Source organism: Elephas maximus, chromosome 1, assembly GCF_024166365.1.
Source record: "Elephas maximus indicus isolate mEleMax1 chromosome 1, mEleMax1 primary haplotype, whole genome shotgun sequence".
NCBI classification, from domain to species: domain Eukaryota; kingdom Metazoa; phylum Chordata; class Mammalia; order Proboscidea; family Elephantidae; genus Elephas; species Elephas maximus.
The window spans coordinates 185,504,054-185,518,925 of NC_064819.1; the positions used below are offsets into that span (position 1 = coordinate 185,504,054).

The 14,872-nt window shown below is 40.5% G+C and overlaps 1 protein-coding gene across 1 annotated transcript in view; it reads left to right on the forward strand.

Moving 5' to 3' along the window:
• SLC35F1 (solute carrier family 35 member F1) overlaps positions 1–14,872 on the forward strand; it is a 536,791-nt gene that overhangs the window by 479,618 nt on the left and 42,301 nt on the right. The window contains exon 6 of the mRNA XM_049899834.1: positions 1,762–1,814. Coding sequence (XP_049755791.1) covers positions 1,762–1,814 — 53 coding nt within the window. The remainder of the gene's footprint in view (positions 1–1,761; positions 1,815–14,872) is intronic.

Consider the following 14,872-nt stretch of genomic DNA (forward strand, 5'->3'; position numbering starts at 1 on the left):
CCCCACACTTGGGATAAGGTTGGCCTCTTTATTTTGTAAAACTCAAGGCTAGAAACCCGTTACCAACCTCCCATACAGAGGTCTTAAGAAATCTGAAAGCTAAACATCTTTATTAGTAAATTTCTCCCAAACTAAACAAGTTTATTATAAATTATTGTAAAACATTTCATGGAATTGGAAGATAATTTGCAAGAAAGCATTAGATGTACATTGATCCTCCCAAACCAGTGAGCTAATAACTTAGAAAACTAGAAAAACTGTCAATGACACAATTTGACATTTTTCCAAAAAGGGACATTTTGTTTACTAATGACAACCACTGCAAGAGAGCTTGCAGTTTAAAATTGCTCTTTTAAAAAATTTGTTCATTTATTGTCCATAATTTGCAAGAGTAAACCATATTTCAAATTCATCCCTTGGGAATTTAGTGTTTCTCTTTTCTTTAAGCAGGTGAAGATATAACACAGACATTCACTAAGCATCAAAAAGTCAGAAGCCCCAATTTTGCAATAATTCTGGCATTAAAACAAAGAAGTCATCACTTAATAATACCTCAGAATTTGTTGTGAGAATAATTTTCCATAAGTAAAGACCAGATATTTTAGTTTCAGGTGAAGGGTAAAAGGAGGATAATATAATCTACAGTTAACTTTCACCAAATCTCTTTCTACAAAGCAACTACTTTGTAATTGTATTGGTTCAGTATCTGAAAATATTTATGGAAAATATTCTGGCATCATCTTAAACATGTTTTACAAATAGACTGCTTCCAAGAATCCTCCACCCTGAAATGCAGGTGAAAACTCCATAGCAAACAAGGCAGGGAGATGGAAAGACTTTTCTAAGAAAGATTTATTTTTGGTTCATTTTGAAAGTGAAATGGCATTTTAAAGCTCCTAAATTTAGAGCTTCAGCTTTGTGAAAAGAAAAGAAATTGCCTAGTTCAACTACTCATAACCAACATTTTGTAGATAAGTGGTTCATTTTATGGGTTATGATTCTTGAATCCAAAAAATATACCCAGAGATCTAGCACTCGCTTGCTTCAGTTATAGTCCATTAGAGCTGACTGAGCCTTCAGGGAACTATACCGCTGCCGCCAAAATAATGGAAGTAGCACACGAGGGTTTGTGGCAAATGGGAGACATGGAAGGCACACTAGAACCAAAGTATCGCTCGCTTAGTGGGGCCAGCCTCACATCCTAGGCCTCTTCTAGAGCAGTGGTTTCCAAAGTGTGGTTCCTGGACCAGCAGCCCTGGCATCACATGTGAACTTGTCAGAACCACAAATCCATGGGCCCCACCCAGATCTACTAAATCAGAATCGCTAAGGATGGGGCTCAGGAAACTGTGTTTTAACAAGCTTGCCGATGACATATTTGAGAACCACTGCTCTAGAGAATGCTCAGTCTGAAAATTGATTAAACCTACAAGCATAGGAATTTCTGAAGCTCACTATTTACATTTTAGAAAGCATCTAAGCAAGAAGAAGCAGTGGATATGGGCAGACTGCATGAGAAGGACAGTGGAAGATTTGAGCTCCACCAGGCACCGCTGGCACACTCTCACCACGGTTGGCCACACCTAATAAGATCCTTCAGGGATAAACCTCAAGCTGCCTAATTAGACTTGCCTCTGCATGGCCCAAAGTTATTTTTGAAAATTCAATAAGCTGCTTCATTATTTGTATAAAATGTGGTAATTGAGAAAAAAAAAAGGATTATAACCTTGCTCAACAGGCCTACTTTCTTTGAATTTGCAGAGCTATAATGGAGCACAAGGAGCTGTTAAAGGTGCCCTGGGATTGGCAAATAGGTAAGGGGTTTGCTCATCAAAGATGCTATCTTTAATAACCTGAGAAATGTGTTTGAAGAGTGATATGGGTGGGTTGGAACATGAACAATGGAAGGAATTAGAAGGACTGAGGACAAAGGAAAACGAAATTCCCTTGCCATTTAGGAATTCTTGCACTCTGTAGAGACTGGACAGTATGATTCATAATGTTTCCTAATTGAGCTTCTGCCCATTATCATCATCAAGATGCCATTAGGGTAGGCACAGAAGTGAGTTATTAGGTTAAAGACCAACCAGAAAGAAAAAATGCCCTAAGGCAGTGGTGTGATTAAAAAAAAAAAAAGACTCTGGCCAAGAAACACAAAACTGACATAATCATTAAAAAGTGGCACTTCAGCAAAGGTAAAAAAAAAATGAACAAAAAAACCATAGAAGGAAATAATGGAAGGGACTGGACAATGGGTTGGAGAGAGATGCTGATGAAGAGTGAGCTACTTGTATCAGGTGGACACTTGAGACTGTGTTAGCATCTCCTGTCTGGAGGGGAGGTGGGAGGGTAGAGAGGGTTAGAAACTGGCAAAACCGTTACGAAAGGAGAGACTGGAAGGAGGGAGCGGGCTGACTCATTAAGGGGAGAGTAAGTGGGAGTATGGAGTGAGGTGTATATAAGCTTATATGTGACAGACTGACTTGATTTGTAAACTTTCACTTAAACCACAATAAAAATTATTTAAAAAAAAAAGTGGCACTTTAGCAAAGGTAAAAAAATGAACCAAAAAACCATAAAAGGAAATAATATCATGGGCATTCTGAACCCATAAAAACCTTTCAGAAGGAGCCATTTGCATATAAGAAATGGTTAGTTGATCTCTAAACAGACAGTGGAAAATTCCAGATGTGCTTTGAGCTGGTTAATAGTCAATCAGAACATCTCAGATTCTACCTATTTCTAAAATCACTTTCCACTAAAAAAAATTAGGACAGGAACTTAAGATGCAAGGTGATGCTCTAATGATCACATACTAAGCCCTGGAAGGGACTGGCATTTAATGTCCTCGGCCCATAAGATATCCCCTCAGTGCCTATACCTCAATGAATGGATTCCAGCACCAAGCACAGAACTTGGCTTACAAGGGTACTTAGGAAATACATATGAGTCCCTGGGTGGCACAGATGCTCTCAGCTGCTAACTTAAAGGTTGATGGTTCAAACCCACCTAGCAGTGCCATGGAAGAAAGGCCTGGCGTTTGCTTCTGTAAAGATCACAGGCAAGAAAACCCTATAGCTCTACTCAATTGACTCAGTGGCAACAGCTTTGGTTTTGTTTTGGAAAATATGCACAGAATGAACGCAAAGGGGGTTGGAAAGGCAGATGAACTCAGTTTGCTGGTGCAACTATAACAGAAATATCACAAGTGGGTGGCGTTAATGAACAAAAATTTATTTTTTCACGGTTTAGGAGGCTACAAGTCTGAATTCAGGGCTCTAGGGAAAGGCTGTCTTTGTCCGCTCTGGGGGAAAATCCTTGTCTCAGCTTCTCTAGTGTTCTTTTTGGTGTTCCTTGTAGCTCTCTACGTGCCGTCTACTTGTCCTTCATTTGTGCTGACTTTGCTTCTGTGCCTAATCTGCTCTTTTTATATCTGAAAGTGAATAGGTTTAAGACACACTGTACACTGATACTGACATGGCCCCATTAACGTGACAAAGAAGACTCTATTCAGAAATGGGATTACTTGCACAGGTTAGAATTTACAACACGTATTTGGGGGGACACAATTCAGCCCATAATAGTTTCCCACACTGAAGCTGGCAGCTTGTGCTGTCTCCAGCTATATGAGCTTTCATGTAACTGACAGTTTCATCAAATTCTACTTCCCTGAGGAAGGACCGAGATGATATAACACCCCCACACCACTGTTCTTCCCCCAGCCACCAAGCATCCAAGGCACATTTGCTGCCAACATAATTCTCTCTGAAGACACTCTGAGCTACAGAATTATGCATGACTCTCCCTGAGGGTTATCACTAGTGACTTCAAGGGCTGACCAGCCTTATGCCTGTCACAGAAGCCTGCCATTTAATTCCTCTTGTGTTTTGCTGCAGAATGTTATAATTAAATGAACCTCAGTAAAGAGGAGGACAGCTGGGAAAGGAAGGCAGCGGTAGGTTACAGATGCATTTGTCTTTGTGATTCTCGGAGCCAGGAAACAAAATGTTACTGTGCTTGGTAACACTTCACATCAAGTGGTCCGTGAGTGTAAATTAATTTGATATTGATGTAATAGCAATGACCAGAAAGAATTTGTCCTCTAGTTATGTGGATATCACATGCACTTCCACCAGGGTTCTGTTATAATTCAGCATTAGTTAAATGTATCATCAAAAGAGTTTTATTTCAAGCTCTCGTATTGCCATTAAAATGTCAATCTTCTGGAGCACATTATAGAGCCATCCCTTTAATTTCCAATTGGAAATGAGGCCAAAATAGCCTAAAATATTCGTCCTTTTCTTTCTGAAGCATTTATACGGTTAGGTTTGAGATATTTTTACACCAGGGTTGCCTTTGCCACCAGTACCTCATCCTGACCTACTACAAGGCTCTAATGTTTAGCTCAGTTCTAGGCTCATAGTATTCAGTAAATAAATGTTTATTAAATGAATGAAAGATGAATGGATGACAAGGAAAGAGGATGTGTCCTGTCCTGTTCTCTCTCATCTCGTAAACTGTAGACCAAAGGGAAGCGTGAGGACAATGACAGGAAGCTTCATGCTTGATGTGTCACTTCCTTCTGGGAAACTGGGAAGTAGCATACCAGCCTCTGTAACTCATGGACCAAAGAGGGAGGAGACACCAAGAAGGGTCAGCATCTCCTCAAACCATCCCCACACTCTTAGAAAGTTCACCCCAGAGTACTGGGCTCTGATCACCATGTCCTGATGGAGAGCTCACAATGGTGTTAGTTAGGAGACCAAGTCCAAGACTGACTTCATCTCCATCATCTGTCAGTGGGTTTCTCTCCCTTCCCCCTCTCTGGGCTAAAAAAGATTTTTTTCATTGGGGGTAAGTGGGATAATGTTTTTTATATTTTTGGACTTGGAAAGCATTTTTTTGTTTTTTAACAGGTTGGTTTTCTCTTACATTGGAGTATTGCAAGATAAACAGTATTAAAAGCAGGAAGATAACAGTTATTGTTGTTTGATTTTATTTCTTTGTAATTACCTCATCAGTAAACTGAAGTAAAACGTTGTTGTTGTTGTTGTTGTTAGGTGCTATCGAATTGGTTCTGACTCATAGTGACCGTATGTGCAACAGAACAAAACACTGCCCGGTTCTGGACCATCCTCACAATCGTTGTAACGCTTGAGCCCACTGTTGCATCCACTGTGTCAATCCATCTTGTTGAGGATTGTCTTCTTTTTCACTGACCCTCTACTTTACCAAGCATGATGTCCTTCTCCAGGGACTGATCCCTCCTGATAACATGTCCAAAGTATGTAAAATGTATACAAGTTAAAATGTTCTCCCAGGGAGTAGGCGTGCTATAGTCCCAGTCAGAAAGCTAATAAATAACTTAAACCCATTGCCATCAAGTCAATTCCGACTCATAGCATTCCCTTTATTCCATTTGACATATTGAGTTAAAGCATTCATAAACACATTTAAGCTGATGAGAAAGTCAAATACCCATAGGAAAGAAAAGATGTGCCTGTGGGACAGCTAACCCAGGTTTGTGGTTTGTAGTGGTTTCTTCAGTTTTCATGTGATGGTTGATCACTTGCTTTGGTGGTGGGTTTTTTTTTTTTTTCCTGGAGGCTATAACTAGAGATTTGGCCTTTCCCTGAAAATAGACCAATGGGACCACGGAGCAATAAAGACCTTAAACTTAATTAAGAATACATTCTCTCTCTTTACCAATATCAAATATGAGGCCTGGGGAGTTGAAGCAACTATAAAATCAAAACCCTTTGCTGTCGAGTTGACTACGACTCATAGTGACCATATAGGACAGAGTAGAATTGCCCCATCGGGTTTCCAAGGAGCAGCTGGTGAATTTGAACTACCAACCTTTTGGCTAGCAGCCGAGTTCTTAACCACTGTGCCCAGGGCTCCATTGAGGCAACCATATACGTATATATATATATATCATATCATGTCATATCATATCATGTCTGTCTATCTATAACCAAAAAAAACTAACCCATTGTCGTTGAGTCAATTCCTACTAATAGCAACCCTATAGGACAGAGTAGAACTGCCCCATAGAGTTTCCAAGGAGCACCTAGTGGATTCAAGCTGATATATATATTCTATTCTCTCCTATGCGGTCGCTCTGAGTCAGAATCAACTCAGCGGCAGTGGGTTTGGTTTTGGGGGTTTTTTGGGTTTTTTTGGTTTTGTATATGTTATAGATAAATAGGAAAACCCTGGTGGTGTAGTGGTTAAGCACTGTGGCTAGGCATTTGGCTGCTAACCAAAAAAGGTCAGCAGTTTGAACCCACCAGGTGCTTCTTGGAAACCCTATGGGGCAGTTCTACTCTGTCCTATAGGGTTGCCATGAGTCGGAATCAACTCAACAGCAACGGGTTTGGGTTTTATATATATGTGTACATACATACATACATACATACATATATACATATATATATATGGGGGAACTCATTAGATTTAGATAGGATGCTCCTTGAAGTCCTTATTTCTCTTCATAATAATTAAAGGATATAGATTCGTGGTTATGAGCTCAGGATTTGAATGCAGACAGCCTGTGTGACCTGAAAGCAAGTCACTCAACCTCTATATGCATTTTTTTTTTTTTTGTCTTTTGCATATTTACTCACAGGTCCATTTCCTACTCTTACCCTGTTCTGGTGTGCATTGCAGAGACTGACTCATGCAAATTACACTTCCCAGGCTTCCTTTCAACTGGTATCCTACTTGGTTTGGCCAATGGGAGAGAGTAGAGGGAGATTAGAAGGCAGGAAGAAGAGAGAAATCAGGGTAGGCAGGAAGAAGAGAGAAATCAGGGTATTTCTCCCTGCCTCCTGTTTTGGGTCTAGGTTTCTGGAAATGGCTGAGCCTCTTCTATGGTTCTACCTCTGCTGAGCTTCCCCAGCTTCTGGCTTCTGGTAACATGGCCTCCTCTCTGTAGCTCTATAGCTGCTGGAGTATGAGCAATTTACCGCTATTGCTAATTTCTAGGTTGCCTCACCAATCCTATTTCCCCTTTCACCTACTCAAACACCTTTGTAACTTGTGCCCCATATTAAATTTCTTCTATTGAACCTGGTGTGGATTCTATTTCCTGACTGATACACTCTGTATGTCTATTTACTTACCTGTGTAAAGAGGATAATAATAGTAATGACATTATACTGTTGTGGAGATTAGTTAACGTGTATAAAGTGACTAACACACAGTAAGCACTCAGTCAATTTTAGCTGATAGTATTATGTCAAATATCTTCAGCTTAAATCTCTTCAGTGAAAAATGTTATACACATACTACATCTATAAATGCAGTTACTGCAGCTGTTAGAGGAGCCCTGGTGGCACAACAGTTAAGCACTTGGCTGCTAATTAAAAGGTCAGCGTTTCAAACCCACCAGCCGCTTCTCGAGTTAAAGATGTGGCAGTCTGCTCCCATGAAGGTAGGAGCCTTGGAAACCCTATGGGGCAGTTATGCTCTGTCCTATAGGGTTGCTATGAGTTAGAATCTACTTGACGGCAACGGGTAACTGCAGCTGTTATGTAGTTGTCAGTCAAAAAATAATTCAGGTCCGGGCGGAGCCAAGATGGCGGACTAGGCAGACGCTACCTCGGATCCCTCTTACAACAAAGACACGGAAAAACAAGTGAATCGATCACAAACACAACAATCTACGAACCCTGAACAACAAACACAGATTTAGAGACAGAGAACGAACTAATACGGGGGAGCAGCGATTGTTTCCAGAGCCTGGAGCCAGCGTACCAGTCAGGTACGGCACAAGCACAGAGAGCTGCTCCACCCCCCAGAACTAACCCCGGGAGGGGGACCAGCCAGTTCCACGGGCGGTGTGGGACGCAGCCGGTAGGAGAAGTCCCCGGGAGGCAGTGACTGGTCTTGGAGCAGAAAGAGCAGCGTCCGAGCCGGGGAACCGTCCTGCACGGATTTGGACTGGACACAGGTACGGCAGAAACACGGAGAGTTGCTCCACCCCCCTGAACTAACCCCGGGAAGGGGCCCAGCCGGGTCGCGCGGGTGGCGTGGGACGCAGCCGGTAGGAGAAGTCCCCGGGAGGCAGCGACTGGTATTGGAGCGGGGAGAACAGCGTCCCAGCCGGGACACTCGGTCACGGCACAAGCACGGGGAGCTGCTCCACCCATCTGAACTAACCCCGGGAGGAGGCCCAACTGGTTCTCGGGGCGGCACGGCCACGTGGCTGGAGGGACGAGAAGTCCCCGGGAGGCAGCGAATGATTTTGGAGTCGAGAGTGCACCGTCCCAGTAGGGGAGCCTTGACGCTGGGCGTGGGGCTGGAAGCGGAGGATCTGACCGTGACTCCAGCGGGCCAGACCCCCCGGGGGCAATCTCCACACAGCCAGCACACATAGGCGACGAGCCCGCGGGAATCTCAGATATAATAGTCATTACAAGCAAGACAAGCAACTCTGGCTATATTCTGAGGTGCTACTCTCCTATCTCTCTGTTCCCTCCCCCACCCTCCCCAGGTGGCTTCATTAACATCTGAATAGCCTGAGCCAGAGGGAGAACTCTGATAGGGATCTGACTGCATTTTTTTTTTTAGCGGATTTTCTGGAAAAACTAGTTTCCCAGTGATGGCTCGGAGACAACAATCCATATCAAACCACTTAAAGAAGCAGACTATGACAGCTTCTCCAACCCCCCAAACAAAAGAATCAAAATCTTTCCCAAATGAAGATACAATCTTGGAATTATCAGATACAGAATATAAAAAACTAATTTACAGAATGCTTAATGATATCACAAATGAAATTAGGATAACTGCAGAAAAAGCCAAGGAACACACTGATAAAACTGTTGAAGAACTCAAAAAGATTATTCAAGAACATAGTGGAAAAATTAATAAGTTGCAAGAATCCATAGAGAGACAACATGTAGAAATCCAAAAGATTAACAATAAAATAACAGAATTAGACAACGCACTAGGAAGTCAGAGGAGCAGACTCGAGCAATTAGAATGCAGACTGGGACATCTGGAGGACCAGGGAATCAACACCAACATAGCTGAAAAAAAATCAGATAAAAGAATTAAAAAAAATGAAGAAACCCTAAGAATTATGTGGGACTCTATCAAGAAGGATAACCTGCAGGTGATTGAAGTCCCAGAACAGGGAGGGGAGACAGAAAACACAGAGAAAATAGTTGAAGAACTCCTGACAGAAAATTTCCCTGACATCATGAAAGACGAAAGGATATCTATCCAAGATGCTCATCGAACCCCATTTAAGATTGATCCAAAAAGAAAAACACCAAGACATATTATCATCAAACTCACCAAAACCAAAGATAAACAGAAAATTTTAAAAGCAGCCAGGGAGAAAAGAAAGGTTTCCTTCAAGGGAGAATCAATAAGAATATGTTCTGACTACTCAGCAGAAACCATGCAGGCAAGAAGGGAATGGGACGACATATACAGAACACTGAAGGAGAAAAACTGCCAGCCAAGGATCATATATCCAGCAAAACTCTCTCTGAAATATGAAGGCAAAATTAAGATATTTACAGACAAACACAAGTTTAGAGAATTTGCAAAAACCAAACCAAAGCTACAAGAAATACTAAAGGATATTGTTTGGTCAGAGAACCAATAATATCAGATATCAGCACAACACAAGGTCACAAAACAGAACGTCCTGATATCAACTCAAATAGGGAAATCACAAAAACAAACAAATTAAGATTAATTAAAAAAAAAATAAATACACATAACAGGGAATCATGGAAGTCAATAGGTAAAAGATCACAATAATCAAAAAGAGGGACTAAATACAGGAGGCATTGAACTGCCATATGGAGAGTGATACAAGGCGATATAGAACAATACAAGTTAGGTTTTTACTTAGAAAAATAGGGGTAAATAATAAGGTAACCACAAAAAGGTATAACAACTCTATAACTCAAGACAAAAACCAAGAAAAACGTTTAACGACTCAACTAACATAAAGTCAAGCACTATGAAAATGAGGATCTCACAATTTACTAAGAAAAACGTCTCAGCACAAAAAAGTATGCGCAAAAATGAAATTGTCAACAACACCCATAAAAAGGCATCAAAATGACAGCACTAAAAACTTATTTATCTATAATTACCCTGAATGTAAATGGACTAAATGCACCAATAAAGAGACAGAGAGTCAAAGACTGGATAAAGAAACACGATCCATCTATATGCTGCCTACAAGAGACACACCTTAGACTTAGAAACACAAACAAACTAAAACTCAAAGGATGGAAAAAAGTATATCAAGCAAACAATAAGCAAAAAAGAAGAGGAGTAGCAATATTAATTTCTGATAAAATAGACTTTAGACTTAAATCCACCACAAAGGATAAAGAAGGACACTATATAATGATAAAAGGGACAATTGATCAGGAAGACATAACCATATTAAATATTTATGCACCCAATGACAGGGCTGCAAGATACATAAATCAAATTTTAACAGAATTGAAAAGCGAGATAGATACCTCCACAATTATAGTAGGAGACTTCAACACACCACTTTCGGAGAAGGACAGGACATCCAGTAAGAAGCTCAACAGAGACACGGAAGATCTAATTACAACAATCAACCAACTTGACCTCATTGACTTATACAGAACTCTCCACCCAACTGCTGCAAAATATACTTTTTTTTCTAGTGCACATGGAACATTCTCTAGAATAGACCACATAATACCAGGTCATAAAACAAACCTTTGCAGAGTCCAAAACATTGAAATATTGCAAAGCATCTTCTCAGACCACAAGGCAATAAAACTAGAGATCAATAACAGAAAAACTAGGGAAAAGAAATCAAATACTTGGAAAATGAACAATACCCTCCTGAAAAAAGACTGGGTTATAGAAGACATCAAGGAGGGAATAAGGAAATTCATAGAAAGCAACGAGAATGAAAATACTTCCTATCAAAACCTCTGGGACACAGCAAAAGCAGTGCTCAGAGGCCAATTTATATCAATAAATGCACACATACAAAAAGAAGAAAGAGCCAAAATCAGAGAACTGTCCCTACAACTTGAACAAATAGAAAGTGAGCAGCAAAAGAATCCATCAGGCACCAGAAGAAAACAAATAATAAAAATTAGAGCTGAACTAAATGAATTAGAGAACAGAAAAACAATTGAAAGAATTAACAAAGCCAAAAGCTGGTTCTTTGAAAAAATTAACAAAATTGATAAACCATTGGCTAGACTGACTAAAGAAATACAGGAAAGGAAACAAATAACCCGAATAAGAAATGAGAAGGACCACATCACAACAGAACAAAATGAAATTAAAAGAATCATTTCAGATTATTATGAAAAATTGTACTCTAACAAATTTGAAAACCTAGAAGAAATGGATGAATTCCTGGAAAAACACTACCTACCTAAACTAACACATTCAGAAGTAGAACAACTAAATAGACCCATAACAAAAAAAGAGATTGAAACGGTAATCAAAAAACTCCCAACAAAAAAAAGCCCTGGCCCGGACGGCTTCACTGCAGAGTTCTACCAAACTTTCAGAGAATAGTTAACACCACTACTACTAAAGGTATTCCAAAGCATAGAAAATGACGGAATACTACCCAACTCATTCTATGAAGCCACCATCTCCCTGATACCAAAACCAGGTAAAGACATTACAAAAAAAGAAAATTATAGACCTATATCCCTCATGAACATTGATGCAAAAATCCTCAACAAAATTCTAGCCAATAGAATCCAACAACACATCAAAAAAATAATTCACCCTGATCATTTTGATTTATACCAGGTATGCAAGGCTGGTTTAATATCAGAAAAACCATTAATGTAATCCATCACATAAATAAAACAAAAGACAAAAACCACATGATCTTATCAATTGATGCAGAAAAGGCATTTGACAAAGTCCAACACCCATTCATGATAAAAACTCTTACCAAAATAGGAATTGAAGGAAAATTCCTCAACATAATAAAGGGCATTTTTTTTTTTTTTTATGCAAAGCCAACAGCCAATATCACTCTAAATGGAGAGAACCTGAAAGCATTTCCCTTGAGAACGGGAACCAGACAAGGATGCCCTTTATCACCGCTCTTATTCAACATTGTGCTAGAAGTCCTAGCCAGGGCAATTAGGCTAGACAAAGAAATAAAAGGTATCCGGATTGGCAAGGAAGAAGTAAAGTTATCACTATTTGCAGATGACATGATTATATACACAGAAAACCCTAAGGAATCCTCCAGAAAACTACTGAAACTAATAGAAGAGTTTGGCAGAGTCTCAGGTTATAAAATAAACATACAAAAATCACTTGGATTCCTCTACATCAACAAAAAGAACACCGAAGAGGAAATAACCAAATCAATACCATTCACAGTAGCCCCCAAGAAGATAAGATACTTAGGAATAATTCTTACCAAGGATGTAAAAGACCTATACAAAGAAAACTACAAAGCTCTACTACAAGAAATTCAAAAGGACATACTTAAGTGGAAAAACATACCCTGCTCATGGATAGGAAGACTTAACATAGTAAAAATGTCCATTCTACCAAAAGCCATCTATACATTTAACGCACTTCCGATCCAAATTCCAATGTCATATTTTAAGGGGATAGAGAAACAAATCACCAATTTCATATGGAAGGGAAAGAAGCCCCGGATAAACAAAGCACTACTGAAAAAGAAGAAGAAAGTGGGAGGCCTCACCTTACCTGACTTCAGAACCTACTATACAGCCACAGTAGTCAAAACAGCCTGGTACTGGTACAACAACAGACACATAGACCAATGGAACAGAATTGAGAACCCAGACATAGATCCATGCACGTATGAGCAGCTGATATTTGACAAAGGCCCAGTGTCAATTAACTGGGGAAAAGATAGCCTTTTTAACAAATGGTGCTGGCATAACTGGATATCCATTTGCAAAAAAATGAAACAGGACCCATACCTCACACCATGCACAAAAACTAACTCCAAGTGGATCAAAGACCTAAACATAAAGACTAAAATGATAAAGATCATGGAAGAAAAAATTGGGACAACCCTAGGAGCCCTAATACAAGGTATAAACAGAATACAAAACATTACCAAAAATGATGAAGAGAAACCCGATAACTGGGAGCTCCTAAAAATCAAACACTTCTCCAAAAGAGTAAAAAGACCACCTACAGACTGGGAAAGAATTTTCAGCTATGACATCTCCGACCAGCGCCTGATCTCTAAAATCTACATGATTCTGTCAAAACTCAACCACAAAAAGACAAACAACCCAATCAAGAAGTGGGCAAAGGATATGAACACACATTTCACTAAAGAAGATATTCAGGCAGCCAACAGATACATGAGAAAATGCTCTCGATCATTAACCATTAGAGAAATGCAAATTAAAACTACGATGAGATTCCATCTCACACCAGCAAGGCTGGCATTAATCCAAAAAACACAAAAGAATAAATGTTGGAGAGGCTGCGGAGAGATTGGAACTCTCATACACTGCTGGTGGGAATGTAAAATGGTACAACCACTTTGGAAATCCATCTGGCGTTATCTTAAACAGTTAGAAATAGAACTACCATACAACCCAGAAATCCCACTCCTCGGAATATACCCTAGAGATACAAGAGCCTTCATACAAACAGATATATGCACACCCATGTTTATTGCAGCTCTGTTTACAATAGCAAAAAGTTGGAAGCAACCAAGGTGTCCATCTACGGATGAATGGGTAAATAAATTGTGGTATATTCACACAATGGAATACTACACATCGATAAAGAACAGTGACGAATCTCTGAAACATTTCATAACATGGAGGAACCTGGAAGGCATTATGCTGAGCGAAATTAGTCAGAGGCAAAAGGACAAATATTGTATAAGACCACTATTATAAGATCTTGAGAAATAGTAAACCTGAGAAGAACACATACTTTTGTGGTTACGAGGGGGGGAGGGAGGGAGGGAGGGTGGGAGAGGGTTTTTTATTGATTAATCAGTAGATAAGAACAGCTTTAGGTGAAGGGAAAGACAACACTCAATACATGGAAGGTCAGCTGAATTGGACTGGACCAAAAGCAAAGAAGTTTCCGGGATAAAATGAATGCTTCAAAGGTCAGCGGAGCAAGTGCGGGGGTCTGGGGAACATGGTTTGCGGGGACTTCTAAGTCAATTGGCAAAATAATTCTATTATGAAATCATTCTGCATCCCACTTTGAAATGTGGCGTCTGGGGTCTTAAATGCTAACAAGCGGCCATCTAAGATGCAGCAATTGGTCTCGACCCACCTGGAGCAAAGGAAAATGAAGAACACCAAGGCCACACGACAACTAAGAGCCCAAGAGACAGAAAGGGCCACATGAACCAGAGACCTACAACATCCTGAGACCAGAAGAACTAGTTGGTGCCCGGCCACAATCGATGACTGCCCTGACAGGGAGCACAGCAGAGGACCCCTGAGGGAGCAGGAGATCAGTGGGATGCAGACCCCAAATTCTCATAAAAAGACCAAACTTAATGGTCTGACTGAGACTGGAGGAATCCCGGCGGCCATGGTCCCCAGACCTTCAGTTGACACAGGACAGGAACCATCCCTGAAGACAACTCATCAGAAATGAAAGGGACTGGTTAGCGGGTGGGAGAGAGATGCTGATGAAGAGTGAGCTAATGATATCAGGTGGACACTCGAGATTGTGTTGGCAACTCTTGTCTGGAGGGGGGAGGGGAGGATAGGGAGAGAGGGAAGCCGGCAAAATTGTCAAGAAAGGAGAGACTGAAAGGGCTGACTCAAGAGGGGGAGAGCAAGTGGGAGTAGGGAGTGAGATGTATGTAAACTTATATGTGACAGACTGATTGGATTGTAAACGT